General features: G+C 38.1%; 1 protein-coding gene across 2 annotated transcripts in view; it reads right to left on the minus strand.

Annotated features, from left to right (window-relative positions):
- PKN2 (protein kinase N2) overlaps window positions 1–22,252 on the minus strand; it is a 193,651-nt gene that overhangs the window by 19,440 nt on the left and 151,959 nt on the right. For both annotated transcript variants that reach the window (XM_069094550.1, XM_069094549.1), the window contains 3 exons: window positions 8,969–9,145; window positions 3,965–4,027; window positions 2,923–2,999 (listed from right to left, as the gene is read on the minus strand). In XM_069094550.1, coding sequence (XP_068950651.1) covers window positions 2,923–2,999; window positions 3,965–4,027; window positions 8,969–9,145 — 317 coding nt within the window. The remainder of the gene's footprint in view (window positions 1–2,922; window positions 3,000–3,964; window positions 4,028–8,968; window positions 9,146–22,252) is intronic.

The raw sequence follows: 22,252 nt of genomic DNA on the forward strand, positions 1-22,252 counted from the left end.
AAAATTAAATTCATAATGTATCCACAGAAACAAAGAATATGGTAACTGATAACGGGAGGTGGATTCAGCTCTGCACATTTGGATTATTTATTAGAGGAAAGATAAAAATCAATGTCAATTCAGAAGGTGAATGATAAGAAGACATCAAACAAATGCAACAGCTTCAACTTGAGCCGTTAATGTAAAAAAGTAAGACAGAACCATAGGACGCCTTACCCAGAAAACAGCACGATGAAGTGGGAAGAGAAGTGGATTCAGCTTTGGAAGAGCTAAGTGTGAATCCCATCTCTGCCCCTTCTGTCTGTCTGGGCCTGGGCAGTACACTTCACCTATCTGGCTTCAGTTTCTTCATCTGTAAAATGAAGAGCTGGGGCTTGATGGCCTCAATGGTATCTTCTAGCTCTAAATCCATGGGCCTGGGATTCTTTGCCAATCAGAGGAATATGGCAGAAAAAGGCAATAACAACAGCTTAGAAAACAAACTCATGCGAAAGAATTACAAAGGAGGACAGTAGAAGGTTTGGAGCGAGAGTTAAACAAGCGTCATCAAACCAAACTGGTAGACTCTGTCAGTGTCTTTAATAAAGACCTTTTTTCAGTATCTCACTGGCTGTCAAAGCAGCCCCAGTGACTGTCAGATTCTACCTGAGCAAGGCAGGATGTGTGGACCAGAACACCCTCAAAGTGAGGAGAACCACTCTGGGCAGTGACACAAGCCTGAAAACATTCAAGGCTCATGTTACATGGTCTCTCAGGGCAGTGAAGAATCCAGAAAGATACAACAGGTTGCAGGCCATGTTGCTATTGGAAAAAAAAAAAAAGGTAAATGAAAGACCTTCACTAACTACAATTCTCCTGAAAGGTACTTTCTCACCTTTATGAGAATAATTTAAACATCAATGATTTCATTGGTGAAAGTAAGACATGGAAATAGAAAGGTGAGTAAGTCATATCTTTACAGTCACTGCAAGGCACAAAGAATTTAAGATCCCACTGTTTTCGAAGTACAAAAAATAGCATCTTCTGCAAGGAATAAAAACAAACCTTAAGTTTTTTTTTTTTTAAATAAGACATCATTCATGTTTATGTTAAGATCACACAAGAGCCTTAATCAATGCAAGTAACATTATTAATACAAACACGGTAATAACTGATTATTGATATCAAACAAGGCGAGGTATTTGCCACTATGCTGGAGAGCAGAAAGGTCCAAATGGACAAGAAATTATTTCCTAGTGCTGGTGAGATTACTCCAATGCTTCTGTCTGTGGATGATACTGAGCTGACTGCTTTAAGACTCAGAATGTTAAGAGGGCCACACTCAAAGAGACAGCTTTAACAAACAATCCACACAGGGAAAACTAAATGGACGAAAAATACCTGTTGTATAGACTACTATGTATAGCTGGAACACCATTTCCCTGTAACATACAAATACATTTATCAGGGAAAAACACTTCAGGTGTATAATGAGCAGTGTCCAGAACTGAGGAGGAAATAAATGGCTGGATAATATCTGAAAAAACTACACAGTAACAAACAGCTAACACTTATATAGAGAGCTTTAAAGTTCACAAAGTATTTTAGACATATTATCTCCTTTGATGTAAGGTTCTGTAAAATGAACTTTCACCTTGCATTTAGAACTGATTCTTGAACCTAGAACCAGGCTTCTACATACCACTTCCTGGCCATCTCCACAACATTCCTCCATCACTAAATCCTCACTTATCAACTCCTGTTTATGTAATGTTTTCTTTAATTAGAAGTTTCTTGAGGGCAGAGACTGTCGTGTTTACATATATATATTTGCATATATTTGTATTCTCAGTGCTTACTGCTATTGCTTAGCCCACAGGAAGCATTTAATAAACAATTTCTCTATTTAGGTATCTATCCTCAACAATCTCAGGCTACTTCCTAGCACAAAGGCCCATTTTTCCCCCACAGAAATACTTTTCTGACAATGTCATATGTTGTGAATTTAGGATACTCAACCATGGAAGAATCAAACTTTGTGTAAAGCAAAATACCATGGAGAGATGCATAATGGGGACAAACAGGCTTTGGTGTGTTTCCAAAGATGACCAAAGAAGCTCATAAGGAAGGGATAACGTTGAGGAAATGGATGATAGGAGAAGGAGGCAGGCTAGTTATGTGGCAACAAGAGAAAGCGGATTAACAGCTACAGTTTTCTACTTGTATCCATAAAGTATAAAAAGATTTAAAGGAAGGATTCTAGTATATTAAGTGGACACTGGAGAAAATCTGTGGAAAACACAGAGATCATACAGAAGGAATGAGAAAGCGTGAAGAGACTGCAAATTACACTAGTGGAAGCAGTACCTACATGGATAAGATCAGAGATTCACTGAATTAGTGAATTAAGAAGAAATTGCTTTTTATGTATCTCAAAGTAAGGTAATAAGCCTTCATGATTCTTTTTGTACAATGCTTAACAGTGACAGGATCAATTAGCAGCTTATTGGGGCTTTTCTATAAAGACAATTATTATATGAAGAGAATACTTGTCTCCCATGATGATATCCAGGAAATTTAGGTCATGTCAATGTGAGACATTAAGGAGTCATCCTAGAGCTGAAGGGATACTGAAATGGGAGTAAGAAGTCGATATTCCAGATAAGGCTTTGGCCCTGACAACACTGAGCAAGTCATCCAACCTCTTCCCAAATCTTCCAGTGTTTGAATGTGGAGTGGTGGGTCTGATTACCCTTCAAGGCCCTTTCATCTCTGAATTTTTGTGAAATATGATCATTAAAATATGTGGACAACCCAAAGGATTTTTAATAGAGAAAAAAGTAAGTACTTGAAACTTATCTTCCTTTCCATAAGCAATATTGGTAACTACCAAAATACAACGGAACGAGGCTTTGAAAAATAACTTCAATAAAAGTAAATTACCTTCTTTGCAAAGACCAAAATCAGCAATTTTCACAAAGCCCTCTGTATCTAGCAACAAGTTATCTAACTTCAAATCTCTATGTGGGGAAAAAAAGAAATGGAAAAGAAATTAAAATTAACGTAATGAAATTAATATATAATCTGGTTTAAAAAATAAATTCCTTCAGTAATAAATGGCCAAATATCCTCTTTATCAAGTATAGGTTTTCCAAGTTCTGATTTAGGATTTAAATCCTCTACTGAAGATTTTGATTTTTTTCATCTCCTTTTGGCAATACTTACTGTTTTGCTTACAGATATGATAAATGAGAATTGAATTTTTCCTGTTATGGTAGGAAAAAGGAGCATACTCAAAGGAATATTTTATCAGTTAAGAAAACACAGTTAAAAGAAAGAACCTCAATGCCATAAAACCTCATCAAATTGTGCCTTCAACCAGAGCAAAGTTTAACTTTGCATTATGCAGGAAGGAAGGATTTGCCAAGTTAATACGTACTCTAAGGTGTAGAGAGCATCTTTAATCTAATTGGGAGAATATATGTTTTATAATGATATTACCACATACTAGAATCATTGATGCTAATCATAAAATGATTCTTATCTAGGTCCAGACTCTCTACTTAGGAATACCTCCTTGGCACTTAGTTTGAATTATGGATTTAGTTGAAAGCAGTGATATTTTTAATGTATAGGAACTACTCCATAAATCTTACTGGTCTTTCTCTACCTTGGTGTAGGCAAGTTTACTTTAATACCTTATTTGAAACGGAAAAATCAAGCACAATCTACATTTGTGACAGTCTGGGTTGAACTATACTGAGCTCTTTTAATTAGGGAGAAAGAAGATCAGGACAAAAAAAAATGTCATTTCCAAGGAAAACTTGCCATCCTCATCTTCAAGTGCTGTATTAGCTACTTGGAAGGGCTAACATATACATTTAAAAAAAATAAATCACATACTAAATAACATCAAATGTATGAAAAGTCTAACTAGCTTTAATTTCTTATTCAAACCCATCATGGGAGCATAAAATTTACTTACCTATAAACAATTTTGTGCTCATGTAAATATTGCAATCCAAGAACTACACATGCAGCATAAAATCTGTTTAAAGAATTAAAGCAAAACAGATTCAATACATTTCATTGATTTTTGGTTTTAATTTATAACATTCTGCTTTGAAGACACTAAATCTTTCAGCTTTCAGTCAAGAGCAGGCAAGTGGTAGATGGACTGGAGGATTTTCAAAATGTATTTATATATACTTTATATTTAGACTAGATTTTATATAGCTACTTGGCAAAGCTTTAAATGAATTGGCAGAAGTTCAAGAAAACAGAGGAAACTCCGGAACACAGATGACACTGTAACATTTGAAGATGTTTTAACTTGCCATCATCATCACTCTGTTAACGCTTTTTTTTAAATTAAATTTTATGTTTATATCATTCATTTCCACAAGATTTTGAGTTACAAATTTTCTCCCCGTCTCTCCCCTACCCATCACCCCAAAACAGTGATCCCACTGTATACCCCCTCCCCCAATCTGCTCTCTCCTACATTCTCCTCCTTCCCCTCTCTGACTTTCCAGTAGGGCAAGATGGATCCCTATATCCCAGCGCCTGTATATATCTTATTTCCCAGTTGCATGTAACACACACACACACACACACACACACACACATATTAAACATCTGATTTTAAAACTTCTGAATTCAAGATTCTTTCCCTTCTTCCCTCATCACCCACCCTTACTGGGAAGATAAGCAATTCCATATAGGTTGTACATGTGGAGCTACGCAAAATATTTTCACAGTGGATATATTGTGAAAGACTGACTATATTTCCCTCCCTCCTATCCCGACCCCCACTTGTTCTATTCTCTACTTTTGACCTTGTCCCTTTTCAAAAGTGTGTGCTTTGGGGCGGCCAGGTAGCACAGTGAGTAAAAGCACCGGCCCCAGAGTCAGGATCACCTGGGATTGAATCTGGGCTCAGACACTTAGTACCCACCCAGAAACACCTGGCCGTGTAACCTTGAGCAAGTTACTTAACCCCAATTGCTTAGGGGTGGCCAGGTGGCACAGTGAGTAAGAGCACCGGCCCCACAATTGGGATGACCTGGGATCGAATCCGGGCTCAGATACTTAGTGCCACACCCAAAAATAACTGGCCGTGTAACCTTGAGCAAGTTACTTAAGACCAATTGCTTAAAAAAAAAAAGTGTGTGCTTCAAACTTCCCTCCCTTCCATCATCCCCCCTCTTGTCCCCTTCCCCCCTATTCTCCTGTAGAGTGAGATACCCTATTTAGTGTGTATATCATTCCCTCCCGAAGCCAAATTCAATGAGAATAAGGTTGACTCATTCCCTTTTGTTCTTCCCGTCCATTGTAACAGTTTTCCCTTGCCTCTTTTATATTAAATAATTTACCCCATTCTGTCTCTCCCCGTCTCCTCTCATTATAATCCCCTCACCTCTCAATTTCACCTTTTAAGTATCATCCCTTCCTATTCAATTAGTCCTGTGCCCTCTATGTATACCTGTACACATACATACATACATACACTCCCATAGGTATTCATAAGCCCATATACCCTCCTATATAGACATATATGTATGTATACACACACAAATATCTCTATTCTCATACTGAGAAAAGGTTCATCACTTACAATGATCATTTTTCCATGTAGGAATGTAAATAGTTCTACTTTGATAAGTTCCTTATGATTTCTTCTCTGTTTACCTTCTCATGCATCTCTTGCTTCTTGTATCTGAATGTTAGATTTTGTATTCAGCTCTAGTTTTTTCTATCAAGAATGCTCGAAAGTTCTCTCTTTCACTGAATGACCATATTTCCCCCGAAACATGATACTCAGTTTTGCTGGGTAGGTGATTCTTGGTTTTAATCCCAGCTCCTTTGATCTCCAGAATATCATATTCCAAGCCCTTCAATCCCTCAATGTAGAAGCTGCCAGATCCTGTGTTATCCTGATTGTGTTTCCACAATATTCAAATTGTTTCTTCTTGGCTACTTGTTATATTTTCTCCTTGATTTAGGAACTCTGGAACCTGGCTATGATATTCCTAGGAGTTTTCTTTTTGGGATCTTTTTCAAGAGGTGATGGGTGGATACTTTCAACCTCTATTTTGCCCTTTGCTTCTAAAACATCAGGGCAATTTTCCTTGAGAATTTCTTGAAGGATGATTTCTAGGTTCTTTTTTTGATCATGGCTTTCAGGTAGTCCAATAATTTTTAAATTATCTCTCCTGGATCTATTTTCCAGGTCCATGGTTTTCTCAATGAGATATTTCACATTGCCTTCTATCTTTTCATTTGTTTGGATCTGTTTAATGTAGTATCTTGATTTCTCATAAAGTCACTAGTTTCCATTTGCTCTAATCTAATTCTGAAGGAATGATTCTCTTCAGTGAGCTTTTGAGATTCTTTTTCCATCTAGCAAATTAGGCTTTTTAAGGCATTCTTCTCCTCATTGCCTTTTTGAGCCTCTTTTGCCATTTGAGTTAGTCTATTTTTTAAGGTAGTATTTTCCTCAAGTCAGGCTGTTGACTCTCATTTCATAATTTTCTTGCATTGTTCTCATTTCTCTTCCCAATTTTCCCTCTATTATTTGGTTTTCAAAATCCTTTTTAAGGTCCTCTATGGACTGTAACTAGCTCATATTTTTTTGGAAGTTTTTGGTGCAGGAGTTCTGACTTTGCTGTCTTCCTCCTGTTCCATGCTTTGATCATTTTTGTCCCCAAAATAGGAATCTAAGATTTGATTGCTGTGCTTGCTTTGCTTCCTTTGCTTGCTCATGTTGCCACTCAATTACTAGGACTTTTGAGCTTTTTGCCACAGAAGCCTTCATTGGCTCTGGCACACTGGTCACGCACCCCAGATAGCAATCTAGATCCAAGCAGTTTAAAGCAAGAGTGATTACCCCTCAGACTGGTCACTTGGTCCCCCAACAATCTGTAGGCCAGGAGCTCTGAAGCAGCCAAGTGGCGGCGGCTGCTGCGCCTCAGCCACTTCTCCTTCCCAGGGGCAGAGGCTGGACTGCACTCCCAGACCCCCTGTTTCCACAAAGTCCACACTGAACTCTCACTTTGTCTTTGGCATCTATGGGTTGATAATTCTGGAAACCACCACAGCTGCTGGTGATCCACTCTCCTGAAGTCCCTCTAGCCGGGGCCGGTCGTGGCTGCCCTGAGGCAAAAACCTGGGACTCATGCAGGGCTGGGCTCAGCTCCCAGCATGCTGCGATGGGCCCTTCCTGTCAGCCTTCTGGGCTGTCTTCAGCGGGAGGTTTGTTTCTCCCTGTCACTTTGTGGGTTTTGTAGCCCTAAAGAGTCATTTTTCATAGGTATTTGAGGTGATTATGGTAGGGGCATACAGAGTTTTCCTGCTTCTAAGCCACCATCTTCTCTCTGTTAACACTTTGAGGATTTAAAAGGACTTTCCTAATATGATTTTTAAAAACCTCTTGACATCCCCCCCTCCCCCAGCTCTATGTAATAAATTACCTTTAATTCAGTGACTGAATATTAAGTGTCTATGTGCACAACACTGTGCTAAAAGTTGGGGAAAATGCAAAACAAGATACTGCCCTCATGGGGTTTATAGTATAGTTACATCGGGGTTGTACATAATGAAACCCAGGGAGTACAGTGCATAGAGTGCTGGGCCTGGAGTCAGGAAGACCTGAATTCAAATCCAGCTTTAGATAATCAGACAGCTGGGTGACCCTGGGCAAATCACTTAACTGTTTGCCTTCTCATGTGAAAAATGAGCTGGAGGAGGAAATGACAAACCACCCCAGTATCTTTGTCAAGAAAATACCCAATGTTGTCATGAAGAGTCAGACGTGACTAAAAAAAATGACTGAACAACATCAGGGTCAAGGACCAATGATTTTGTTGGTGTGGTAACTCCTGGCATGGAAATAAAAACCTTTTCACAATTTTATTTATAGAGCTGCTTGAGGCTGAGAGAAGCTATCTGACTTGCTCATTGTACTAGACCTGGATTCAGGCAGTCCTGAGTTCAAATCTGCTCTCAGACATTTACTAGCTGTGTGACCCTGGGCAAGTCACTTTACCTTTATTCCTCATCCATAAAATGTATATAATAGTAGCACCTACCTCCCAGGGTTGTTGTGAGGATCAAAGGAAATAACATTTGTGAAGCATTATAATTATTATTGTGTCAGAAGTGGGATTTGAACCATTTCCTTCTGACTTCCAAGTCTACTACTCTATAAACTATAACATGCAGCTTCAACAGTTTAGGCTTAAACAGTTCAATACTTTATCATTTACTTATGTTCTTCTCAATTTCAACTGTAACACACCTCTCTTCCTAACAAGGTTATTAACTCCTTTGGGGTCCAGGGCCTGCACTGTTTCTTTTCTACAGCCCACAGCACCTAGCAATGTGCCAATCATGTAGTAGGGACAATGCTAAATAAAGACTGCTACTTTTAACCCACTCAGGAGGTAGCTCTGTCATTGCAATTAGCACTTCCACTGGTAAACAGGATTACATATGACCAATCACGGTAAAAATCTGGAGGAAGAAGTGACCTTTAATGGTGATAGAAGATGGGAGAAAAATGAATGCTCAGAGGTGGGTGGTGGACATCGAACAAGGGATTTGTCCGAGTTCACCAAGGATATCTGATCCAGAATTCAAACACAGATCTTACAACTACAAACCAGCACGTTTTCCACTGGGCAGGCAGAAAATGAAACCCTGTGAGGCTAATTTGTTTGAGCTACTTAAATCAATAAGCAAAGTCAGGCAAAAATGTCATTTGTTATTTGGGGGTAATTCATGCTAGAACTTTCTTACTACTATGAATAACAGAATAAGGAATACATGAACAGTGGGATAAGCTTAGGTAATGTATAAAGAGAACATGTAGAGAGCTTTATTATTAACTACATAGACCTATCCTTCAGAAAGAAAACACAGTTTAATGTTCATGTTTTTGGAAGAAAAATACTTATAAAAAGCACAGAAAGTCGAAAGGCATACTTACACAGCTCTTGGTTCAGAAAATACATCAGTATGAATGTGCATCATTAGGTCCCCACCGGCAGCATATTCCATTACAAAACAAACATGCTCTTTGGTTTGGAAACAAGCAAAAAGGTTCACCAAAAAGGGATGCCTTACACTATTCACAGTTTCAAAAATTCGTTTTTCACACATGAGGCTGCAAAAGAGCATTGAAATGGCAATTTAGTCATCGGACATTGAAATTACAATTGATAGTTTATGAGCAAACTAGCACTTACTATTTGTCTGTCACTATGCAAAGTGCTAGGGATAAAATGAAGGCAAAAAAGCCCCTACCCACATGCAGCTCTGTCTGACAAGGAAGACATACAAACAACTATGCAAAACCCAAATAAAAGATAAAAGGATAGGTTGGGGTTTGCTGTGAAGGGCTTTAAAGGTCAAACAGAAGTGTTTATAATTTATTCTAGAGAAATGAGAAGCCAACAGTTTCAGAGTGGGGAGACACTGATGCAGGAAAGTTATTACAATAAGTTAGGTGATAAAAGCCTGGAAGATGATTGGTGTGGGCAGAAAGAATAGCTAAAACACAACAGATGTTATAAAGGTATAAACAACAAGATTTGGCAACCGACTAGATATGGGGTGAGGAGAGAATAATATCAAAGTTAAGAACTTGGGAGATTGAAAGACTGATGGAACTTTTGACAGAAATTTTGAAGAAGGGTGGGTTTGACAACAAAGATGTCAAGTTCTGTTTTAGATAAGCTGAGTTTGAGATGCCTTTGGAGTGCTCAGTTTGAAATATCCAACAGACATCACTCAATGATGATATGGAACTAAAGACCAGGGAAGAGATTGGGATTGAATATATAGATATGAGTCATCTGCATAAAGGTGGCAATTAAATCTATGGAAATTATGAGGCTAAATGAGCTTGGCTGAATAACAGAACAATATAGTGAAGAGATGGCAGGGTATAGTGAAGGCTAAAGAAGTACAAGCCTTTAGGTATAGCTGGTGGTAGTGGTAGGGAAGGAAGCAGTAAGTATAGAGAGGCTAAATATTAGAGAGGAGGGACTATTGGGTGGGCAGTCTGCTGGAGAAAATGACAGAGCACTTAACCTTGGTAAGGGCCAGAGGAAAGGAGGTGAGAGTATGGGATGAGTCAGGGTTTTTGAGATGAGAAGGGGAAACCTGAAGATGGCAAACTTGGGTTCCTGATCACACTTTTGTCTTAAGTCAAATATGCCACAGAGTAAGAAGCTGTTTCAGAGGAAATATCCTGGTATGGGCTGGCAGGTGAAATGAAATATCTATACCCATTACAAAAGAGAGGGTCTGGGATGACCCTCTGATGATGATCACTTGTGAAATGGCTGAACAAGCTGTGGTATAGGATTGTAATGGAATACTATTCAACTGTAAGAAATGATGAGCAGGATGATTTCAGAAAAAACTTGGAAAGACTTCCATGAACTGATGTAGTGTGAAGTGAGCAGAACCCAGAGAAGACTACATACAGTAATGGCAATACTGTACAATGAACAACTGTGAAGGACCTAGTTATTCTTAGCAATACCATGATCCAAGACAATCCCAAGGGACTCATGATGAAAAATGCTATATGTCTCCAGAGAAGAACTGATGGCATCTGACTACAGACTGAAGCATACTATTTTTTCACTTTCTTACTTTTTTTAGTTCAAGTTTTCTTCCACAAAGTGACTAATGTGGAAATATATTTTACATGACTGCACATGTATAACCTTCATCAAATTGCTTACCATCTCAGGGAGAGATGAAGCATGGGAAAGCGGAGTATAAATTGGGATGCAAAGGTTCAGAAAAAAAGAATTTTAAAATATTTTATATGTAACTGGGGAATAAAATGTATTTAAAACGAGAGGGTTTTCTTCTGAATATTATTTACAGGGAGCGGGCGAGATATGCAGTCAGAACAATGTCTCTCTTTCATGTAATGATAAGAGCCTCTGACAGAAGTTACTAGGGGGCATTCCTTCTCTCCATGTGGCTCCCTACTCATTCACACCCAATTATTCTGTGTGCCTCTTCTTTTTATATCCCCATAAACCTTTCATTGATACATCTATCCAACAGGAGGCCTGTGAGGTCTCTTTAACATTTCACTGGCACCAAAGCAAAGCTCTCTTGTCACATCCTCTGATACGGACAGCAGATTAACCATCTCCTCGTACCATTACTTTTATATCACTTGCATACAACTCATTTTTGATAACATGGAGCAGATATTTAAGTCTATCATTCTTTTCTCCCTTGGCCCTCTGGATCACCTACAACTTCAATTCTTCCTACTTTATGGTATTCATGATTCTCAGTCACACATTAGTGTAAGATGCACATGTGCTGTAATGCTGGTGACACTAATGTGCTACTCAGTCTCCTAAATGCAAACCAACCTGTCTTCCTTCTCTACACCGCTGTGCCAATCCCAAATACACATACTGATAGACTAAATGAATGGGCTTCCCATCTAACTGGATGTCATCTAGGAAATATCTATTCTTTATCCATCTGGTTTTTCTTGTGGGATGCTAGGGAGATTACTTTTGAGTATCAATGGATCTCACTGAGGATGGCTCGCATTATTCTGGATCCTGAAGCAACCAGAACCATGTCATAATCAAAAAGGAGCACCTTTAACATCTATGGCAGGGATTCATAACCTGGGATACTGGTCAAATTTCAGGTTTGTTAATTTGGGATGGAAAAAAATGTTTACTTTCACTAACCAGTGACTGAAATCTAGTACTTCTTACAATTAAAAATTTTGAAAGAATACAGGTCCATGGGCTTTACTACTGTCATGGGGTCCATGACACAGAATAGGTTAAGAAGTCTCCAGTGAATCCAATTCCTCTTTTCCACCCAAAATCAGTAGACCTCTTCAATGAAAAATACATACCTATGGTGTCCTAAAGGTCTTAATAACACCCTGTTTATCATTTGCTATACAGTTCATTTATCAGAAGATTATTCAACTAAGTTTATTCTATTGTTACATTTATCAAACCTCAAGTTGTTTAGCATTTACATGGGAGACAACTTGTTGGAGGACAGAGTTTTTTGCATCCTTTGTCAATTGTTTACTAGGGGCCTTGGTGGGGATTTAATCATTTTTGGCATCAACTTTCCCCATGGTGGCTAGAGCACTGCCAAGTTCCTCATTCTCACTCTTGAATCAAAAGTGAATAAAAAAAAAAATTAAACCTAAAGCCTCTTCATCCTTAGAGACCGTGAACAATTTCATGCCTTGCCTCTTATAATGGGCCCAACTCACATATCTTATCAGATATGTTTCTCACAAAATTGGTATATCTGGTCCACTGCCCACTATGATGATACTGCCATGGCCTCATCATGTTTTCTTGGATTCGTTGTGACCCTTGCGGAGAATCACAGTCATGGGATAGTGGAAAGGCTAATGGGTGGTGTTCTTCTAGCTTCAATGGCACCACAGTGGAAGGGAGAGGATAAGGTGCTAAGTTAAAAGTTTTTTGTAATCATAAAATAATAAACCCATTGGAATCTTATATTCTCTTTACCTTTTAGTTGCTCATGTGACTATTATATAGTGGAAAGAATGCTAGATTCCGAGTCAGAAGACCTGGATCAAATCAACAAACTTAATAAGTTCCCATTATATGCTAGGCTTTATACTAAATGCTGGGGATACAAAAAAAGGCAGAAGCCTAGTCCCTGCCCTCAAAGAGCTCACAGTCCAATGCGGAGACCATAGGTATATATGCACAAATAAAATACATGCTGGATAAAGTGGAGACAACCTTAGAGGATTCAAATTCTGGTTCTTCTCCTTGTGACAATGAGATCTCAGGCAAGTCGCTTCCCCTCTCTGCACCTTAGTGACCATATAAATTGAGGGTGTTGGATAAATAAATGGCTATTAAGCTTGCTTCCAGTGCTAAACCTACAATCCTGTCTGGTTTGTTATTGACAATGTTTAATATATTCAAACATATTTAAGTGCCTACTACCAATTAAGGCCCTGGTGTTGAAGACACCAAGATAAAATCAAACAAGTTCCTGGCCTGAAGGAGCCTATAATTTACTACTGAAATAGGATATATACCCAGATAGATAAATATAAAGAATTCCTTTCAGTAGAGGGTAAGCATTATTAACTACTAGGGAGATCAGAAAAGGCATCTTGTAGGAAGAAGCACCTGAGCTGGACCTTGAAGGAATCTAGGGATTCTAAGAGGTACAGGTGCATCCTAGGAATGGGAATAGGATAAACTAACATCAAATAAGGAAAGAAAGGTAAGTGCAGTCACATCGTGGTGGGCTTTAAATCCTAGGCTAAGTAATTTATAACATCCTAGAAGTAATAATTAAACATTTAAAATTTTTGAGTAGAGAAGTGATACGGTCAGATCTGTGGATTAAGAATATTAATTTGGCAATAGGTAGATGTATTGGAGAGGGGGAGAAATTTGAAGGGGACCAATAATGAGGCTATTATAATAATTTGGGTAAGAGGTTATAAGGGACTGAATAAGGGTAATAGCTATATGAGAACAGATTATGAGCTGCATATGAGATGTGGAAATAGATTGATGTGACTGGGTGATTGACTGCATTTGGGAGGACAGCTTGGGGGAGAGAAACCTAAGATTACAAACTTGACAACTGGAAGGATGACAGCTTTTTTTCCCTTTTAACAGTATGAATAGCCAAGTAAAATATATGTGTACACATACATGTGTGTACATGTGTGTGCATGTTGTGTACACATACATGTACAAACACACGTACACCCCCCCACACTTTCTGCACCCTGACTTTATCACCTCTCTATTAGGAGGTGGGCAGCACCTTTCATCATAAGTCCTCTGTAATCACAGTTGATTGTTACACTGATTTGAGTTTTTAAGTCTTTGTAAGACTGCTGCTATTATATACACTCCTCTCTTGATTTTGCTCACTTCATTCTTCATCAGTGCATAAAAATATCCCCAGGTTTCTCTGACACATTTCTCTTTGCCTTCATTATTTTTTACAGCATTTTAGTATTTCATCACATTCACAAACCATAACCTATTCAGCCATTTCCCAACTGATAGGCATCCTTCAGTTTCTAGTTCTTTGTTATCACAAAAAAGCTGCTATTGGATCTATGGATCCTACTCTTCCTTCTTTGATGATATTACTTTCCAAAGAAAAGTTCAGAAGAAGGATGGGTTTGGGATTCAGTACAATGAGTTCTGTTTGGGGCATACTGACTTTGAGATGTCTATAGGATAAGATATCACTCCAGCAGCTGGTAATATAGGATTCAATTTAAGAGTAGATATCAGGGCTGGACATGCAGATTTGTGAGCCATCTGCAAAAAGATAACTGAACGAATGAGAACAGATCAGACGACTGAGGAAAACTTGAGCAAACAATATTGGACTTGGAATAAGGTGATGCCTTGGTTCAAGTATGACCACCTATGTGAGTAAAGCTAAGTCATTTAGCATTTCTAAATCTCAATATCTTTACCTGTAAACTGGGATAATATTCTAAGTGCCTTCATAACAGAGCTGTTTTAAGGACCCACAGATACAAATATTCATAGCAGGATTTTTTTTTTTTTTTGGTGGTGGCAAAGAATTGGAAACTCGAGGCTAACCTATCAATTGGGAAATGGCTGACCAAGTCATGAATGAATGCTAAAGCGCTGTATGGTGCTAGGTCACGCAGGCTGCTAGTAATGTCTTCTTATTTTCCTTTTCTTACAATCATGTCCTTGATTTTTTCTATTCTTTTCATGACTCCCTTTTTAAAGCTATTTTGGTAATTAATGCCCAAGAGATTTAAAAAACTACTGACCTTCCCTATGGGTTGTTTCTCCTATTAGAGAGTAAGCTAGGACTGTCTTTTCTTTTTATAGTCCCAGCACTTAGCATAGTGCTTTGAACAAAATAAGTCCTTAATACTTTATTCATTCATTATTTTATTATCATTTCATTCTTTCACTCACATCAACTCCAGCACAAATTTCCTCTGTGTGTCTACATCTAGCTACAAATCCCTTGGGCTTAAGAGCCATTTCCATGACCTTATATAGAACATAAAATGAGATACTATGGGTATGAATGTGGTGGTTCCATTATCTATTTTATCTTTAAATGTTCTTGAGGATGATCAGAGTAAGTTTCATTCCAATCTTGAGATTATAATATTTGGTCTCTTTTGCTGTCCTCCACACAAATGTTCTGCATACAGACAGACCTATGCTCTTAACTAGTGTTGCCTTTGGCTGCTGTGGGGTCTTCATTTAATCAAAGAGGTGATGTTTTCACTGGCTGAAGCAATTTCTGGGCTTTTTTGGCCTTTGTGGTGATTCTATTAGTGAGATTATCTCTACAAAATGGTGATAATCAGTGTTCTTATTTTTAATCATTTTTTTCAGTCAAGGTTAGTTTAAAAAGGTTATGTTAAACTGTTATAACCGCAAATTATATATTCTACTCTTTATCCTTTCCTCTAGCTCATTCTGACCTTTGCTCTGCCTAGTTAGACTAAACATAATCCCAGTTAGTGACTTTCATATCACTAGCAGACGGGAAATGACTCCCAGAGAAATAATTTCCTGTCTGTTAAATGCCAGTTTCATTTTTTGTGTTGTTCATGACCTGCCATATTCAGTATCTACTTCTTGAAGAGAATAACATGCTATATAGGTGTGAAGTATCTGAGTAATACAGAAGTCTCTGGTTTTTTCATTTTTTAAGTCTAAACTCTATTTTCTGCTGTTCTCTTTTGTGCTCTCACCTCTACATTTAAGTCACTGACTATCCAGGTATAAATACTGACTTGCTTTAGATAATCTGGGCAAATTCTTCACAGAACTTCTCTACAACTACTAATTCTGATTACAGATAATAAAAAATAGTATTAGGGCAGGGGCTCATTACTGATTAGTACTAGGAAGTGAAGAGAAATGACTGAAATAAAGTTCATAAGTAAAATCATCATACGCATTGATAATGTACCAGCCACAAATGGTGTTTTGTAAAGATCCTGATTTAGAAGCCTGGCCCTCAAAGAAGTGCCAATCCTGAGATTTTAATAGAATTTTTGAAGGATGCTATTAGGGGTAAAACAGAATGAGCACTGGATTCAAATTCTGCCTCTAACACTTAACTACCCTTGTGACTGTGGGACCTTAAGATCTCCTTAGGGGGCAGCTAGGTGGCTCAGTGAATAAAGTGCTGGCCCCAGAGTTCAGTTCCAGCCTTAGACACTTAACACCTACACAAAAAAATTAGCTGTGTAACCTTGGGCAAGTTACTTAACCCCAACTGCCCTCCAAAAGGCAAACAAAAACAAAAGATCTCCTTAGGCCTCACCATAAACGAAGCTGGATTAAATTACCTCTAACTTGTTCTGGAGTTCTAAATAGATGCTTCTGTGCTTTAAAAAAGTGGCACTCTTTTCATAAAGTTGCAGGAGACTACACAGTGATAATATGCTTATACTTTTCCCAACTGAAAACAATGACAATCTGTTACAGAGAATGGAAAGCCTAGGAAAGGGCACTAAAGATCTGATTGGAACAAACAACGAGGAAGTTCACATTTAGTGAATACATAGACATGAAATAAAAATTTACACACAATTACCAGTAGTGTTAACAATTTCTTTCTAGAGAGCAAAAAAGTAATAAAATATGCAAGACAAATACTGGAAACAAGAATTTTATAGGATTAACTCTAAATAAGAATTTAGAAATAAAGCAATATTTGATCATCTCATGCCTATTTTAATGTTGTGTTTAATATAGAATTACAACACAGACTTCTTTATGGATGGTATGCTATGTTTTTTCCAACATTCAGAGAAGAACTGCTTTGGTTTATCCACACTCATATCTGTGGTCACCAACATACATCTAAGATGGTTGGGACTGGGAAGCAAAGCTACCTGGGATAGACCTAGTATACAACTCTGTTTTAAGTAAAAAGAAATAATGAAATCAAGAAAAAGAGATAATACAATCAAGAAGTTTGAACTAAAAACTGAAACAAACTGTAGTAATTTACTGAATCTGAACAGAATCCCAAAGTTAATTTTTTTTTTTTTAAGCAATTGGGGTTAAGTAATTTGCTCAAGGTTATATGGCCAGTTATTTATGGGTGTGGTGCTAAGTATCTGAGCCGGATTCGATCCTCCAGGTCATCCTGACACTGGGGCCGGTGCTCTTACTCGCTGAGCCACTTGGCCGCCCCTCCAAAGTTAAATTTTTTAACTAAACAAAATTTTATTTTTACATAAAACATAAGTGGTCACATAGTAACATAGTAAATATAGAAGCAAATCTATATATTTTCTAATTCTGTTAAACCAAAACAAAATCAGTTCAGAATATTCTCAGAATCTAATTTAAGCCTGACACTTTACTTATTTGATTCCCTGATCAAAATATGCCCTTTAAAATTCTACAGTAACTGCCTATTTTATAACTAAGTTCTCAATTAACAACCAGGATATAACATAAATGCTCTTATTAGAAAGCAGATAAGCACACGTCCCCTAAAAGAAGAAAAAAACAAAACCAAAAAGCAATGCTTTACACTGAAAAGGTTTTGGTTAGATTTTTCAAAGCGCTCTAGACCTTGAAACCACAAATCATAATGTGGCAAGATGTAGGCCCATCATCCTTAATTTCACTCTCAAGTATTTTGAATATGAAGTATTTTGAAGGAACTCATTTTGAAAAATGAAATTAATTGTAAAGACAAGTATTTATACAGGGACCTGGATCTCATGGCTAAAAGGTTTTTAAAAATTAAATATAGTTATAACAATGTTTAAAAGTCTACCTGCTGTGTTAAAAGCAGCATGATATTTTAAATGCTATATTAATACAATTCCCATCTAGGTTATATAAGACACCTGTTCAGTTTTAAATAGTGACAGTAAATGTAGCTATTATGAACCATTGAATAGACTCCATTTAATAGCTTCATACTGCAGATGAATTCTTACCCCCGACATATTACAATCTGTTTTTAATTATGAACACAAAATCTGAAAACCAATTTTTTTTAAGCTTTAGGCTTATGTGTACATTCATTTTAAAATTTCAACAGACACCTAATGCTAGAAAATTATGAAGAAAATGTTAAAATGAGATTAACAGAACCATTGAGATCAAAGGAAGTGAAAATAGCATTTAAATCTTATTAAAATGACGGTGTTACACTAAATGACCTTAAGGTTTCTTTCTAGCTCTATATCTATGATCTTAAGGAATTTCTACATGAATATTGAAACATTCAGTCAAACCGTTTTTTAAAAATGACCAAATCTGGATAATGGGGATATATAGGTAAAGTATCCTGAGGAAATGTGACTTAGACAAGATGTTTTGTTCTAATGTAGATGAAGATGTCAAATAATGGCTAGATTCTACGTTTAAGGGTGTTTAATCACCTAAAAACTGATTTTTATGTTGTTTTTCACATAATTTCAAACAAAAGCCTACTATTAAACAATGTTAGTGTATTTTGTTCAAGCAGCATCTTTGCTGCTCAACAGAAGATCACTGGTTGCAGTGGCTCCCTAATACATCTCCAGAATCCAATGTGAGAAAAATCCTCTGGAATTTACAGGAAGTTCTTTGCACCTTGGTTGTCTCCTCCCATCCAGGCACTCTCTGGTCAAGTGACGCCACCTATTTATTGCTCCTCATGCTCCCAACTCTGCCTTTGTAGTGGTCGTCCCCTGTGTTCCAAGGGTGTTCTCCCCTGCCCTCTGCCTCCGAGCCTCACCTGGTCTTTGTGAATACTTCGCTCAAATCCCATTTTAGGCAAAATGTGGGGGGGACCTCCTGGTCACATTGCTTCCCCTTTCTGAGGTTACCTTCTACTTAGAAATACATACTTATCTTCTATTATAAACGTCTTCAAGACATACAACCTACTCTTTGTCTTTCTATATCCCCAGCAATTGTGCCAGTGAGTAGCACAGACAAAGTGCTTGAGCAATGCTTGGTGACCATTAGCCGAGGAAGCTCTGGTATAAAGATATCAGTGAAGGAGACACCCTTATATACATTGCGCCTCACAGGTTTATTTTATAATCATTAATATTTTTCTAATCAATAACTTTTAAACATTCAACAAAAAGCAGAGTAAGATGAATCAACATGATTTGTCCCTAAATTTCCACCAATTCTTAGTATTCTGCTTCAGCTTGGGTGAGCCTTAGCCTCAAAGGCCATGCTAATTCTCAACTACATCCTCATGTGGTTTCTCTTCTGCATTGTTCTTGTCTTTTGAGGTCAAGCTCCAACCACTTTCTTTACAAGCCCTTCTCTAGACCCTCCAAATTTTGAGGCAGTGTTATGTGTATTACTTATTTTGCTGATGACTTATACCAAATTAACTAGTCTATCTTGTGTTTTGTTTATTCTACATAACTTCACTTACCCATGAATTTTTCCTGACCATACCCGACCAAAGGCATTTTCAACAGAGAACTGCCAAAGCAGGTAGGTGTCCTACAGAAGGAACTGAGAGCGTATTATCTCCTCTAGGAATGACCTCTCTATATAGCCCCATCATTCTGTGTTCAAAGTCTGGCTCCTCTAAAAGAGAATGGACACTATGATCCCGTGTAGTTCTAAATTTAAGTCCTGCTATTTTATATCCCAAAGAACTAGTTCTTTCTTCTGGGCCTTTTCCAACCCTAGTAGTACATGCAAACACAACTTCATAGCAGTACTATCAAGACGAGCTATTAGTTGTTGGGATTTTTTTCCCTTTAGCCTTTGGGGCATCTAATTTTACCACCGTCCCCCATTTCTGCTAGCTTATCATCTAATGAGATGAGTACCAACCAACCTACTTTGCCTTTCTTCTTTTTGTTCTCCATATCATGCTAAAGTAGCAGCCACTTCACCCTAAGGGAGGCAACCCTCATCTCACAGGATGACAGGGGAAATCTAGGTCAGCTCTGTCAGGTAACAGCGTGACCAGTGACCAGCTGTGGGTCCCCCAGTGGGGAACTCTTGATTCCTGCCATTCCTTTTTTCCTGAGCCCATTTCTTACTCCACCAAATGGCTTCATACACATCTGTCCTATGTCCCCATCCCCAGCCAGGAGAATGGATAATGGGACCAGGCTCCTTTTGGGTGTTCCTTTTCTTGGGTGTTCAGCACAGCTGGAGGTACACTGTAGGTACTCATATATTCCCAGAATACGGGTACCACACAACTATAATTACAATGGGCTTTCCTTTCAATTACACCAAAACATTTGAATCATATATTCTTTGTGAGGTATTTAATAAAAACTATTTATATTACTATCATGTTTTTTTATTGTTATTGTTGTTTTCAGTCATGTATGACTTTTCATGACCCCATTTGGGGTTTTCTTGGCAAAGATACTGGAATGGTTTCCCATTTCCTTCTCCAGTTCATTTTACAGATGAGGAAACTGAGGCAAATGGGGTTAAGTGACTTGCCCAGGGTCACCCAGCTACTCTTCCTGACTCCAGGCCTGGCACTCTATCCACTGCACCACCTAGCTGCCCATGTTACTAAATGGTATAAAGAAAGAGATAAAGCTGAAGATAGATGATTATCAACCACATCTTCTGATTCTGAATTTATCTCCAGTAAGGGGAAATAACAATCTAAGCCCTATGTTGTCCATCCTTATATTTTTCTTTTCAATGAATTATGAACAATATTTTGATTTTACTTAATTAAAAAGGGTATCCTACCAAGAACTGGTTTGAGTAATGCACTGTGTAGCTGAAAGATATTTAAAAGGAAAAGGATTATTACAGAGGTCAGCACTAGTTTTCCATAATACCATTTTATACAGATAAGTCTTCTACTTTCTTCCTCTGGAATAAAGTCAAATTTTTCCAGGAAAGAAAAAGATTTGCTTCTACTATGCCAAATGATCAACATTCCAATTTCTTTTCTGGACTGGACTTATGATTTTCTTGGCTATTAGTAACTCTAGATGAGAAAATGCCCTTTGTCATTGCAAATCTGTAACTAGCAACTGGGGGGAAAGGAGGGGACACTACTGGTCACTTGCCTAGGGACACAAAGTCAGCCTGGTCAGTGGTGTGGCGGTGCTCTCAGCTTGTCCTCCTTTGGAGACTAACTCTATCCACTCTGCCAGGCTGACTCTCCACATTACAAATAAAGAGTTACAAAAACAATGTGACAGGAGAATTTAACTGGACAACTATCAAATTCTGCCAAGCGAGGAACACAGGCTCCAGAGAATCCTGCAAACATACACAAAACCTTCTGTGTGATTCCAGGGAGCAAGAAAAAGAGGAGTGGAAGTGAACAAAGGACGTCTAGGTGGCTGTATTCAACTTGGACCACACTGACAAGTCAAATTCTTAAATATGCTTTCTCTGTTTACTTCCTAAGCATGCTGGAAATATATTTTTTATCAATATTACCTATGACATTTTACAATTTAAAATGTTTTGTTTCTTAAATGTACATTATCTTAATTTAGCAACCGTGTAAGGCAGGGGCTAGAAAGGTATCATTTACTATTTTTAAGGTGCAGTGGATAGAGTGCCAGGCCTGGAATCAGGAAGAAGAACTGTGCGACCCTGGGCAAGTCAGTATCAGAAAAATGACTTATCCAAGGTCACATGTCTGTTAAACACAGACATGTTCTTCCCTGTACTATATCTATCTATCGAGACAGTGCAGGGAAAAACAGAATATGAAGCCAGAAGACTTCAGTTTCTACTGCATCACACAGCATCCCATGAATACCAATAGATACTAGACTAATAAGATAAACATTTCTTCCAAATATTGATCTCATGACTTCATATTTCTTTTTTCTTTTATGAGCAATTAGGGTTAAGTGACTTGCTCAAGGTTACCCGGCCAGGTGTTTCTGGGTGGGTGCTCAGTGTCTGAGCCCAGATTCGATCCCAGGTCATCCCGACTATGGGGCCGGTGCTCTTACTTGCTGTGCCACCTGGCCACCCCGACTTCACATTTCTTACAGTAAATAATACTGCTCCTTCTTATGCAATGGAATGAACCAAGCCACTGTGGACAGCTCTCTAACTCTTTTTAGCATAGTCTTTCCTTTTTTATTTGGGGGGGGGGGCAGGGAGGGAGGAGGGTGTGCGTCCTGGATCTGTAATTTCATTGGTAGTACAGCAGAGGGCAACACCATCCTCCCAGTCCCTCGGGCTTCCATCCTGGATTTCTCCTTTGCCAAACCTCCACATCCAAACTGTTGTCA

The sequence above is a fragment of the Petaurus breviceps genome, unplaced genomic scaffold, assembly GCF_028583685.1.
Source record: "Petaurus breviceps papuanus isolate PSGF00001 unplaced genomic scaffold, PetGlider_PUasm1.0 220, whole genome shotgun sequence".
Classification (NCBI taxonomy): Eukaryota; Metazoa; Chordata; class Mammalia; order Diprotodontia; family Petauridae; genus Petaurus; species Petaurus breviceps.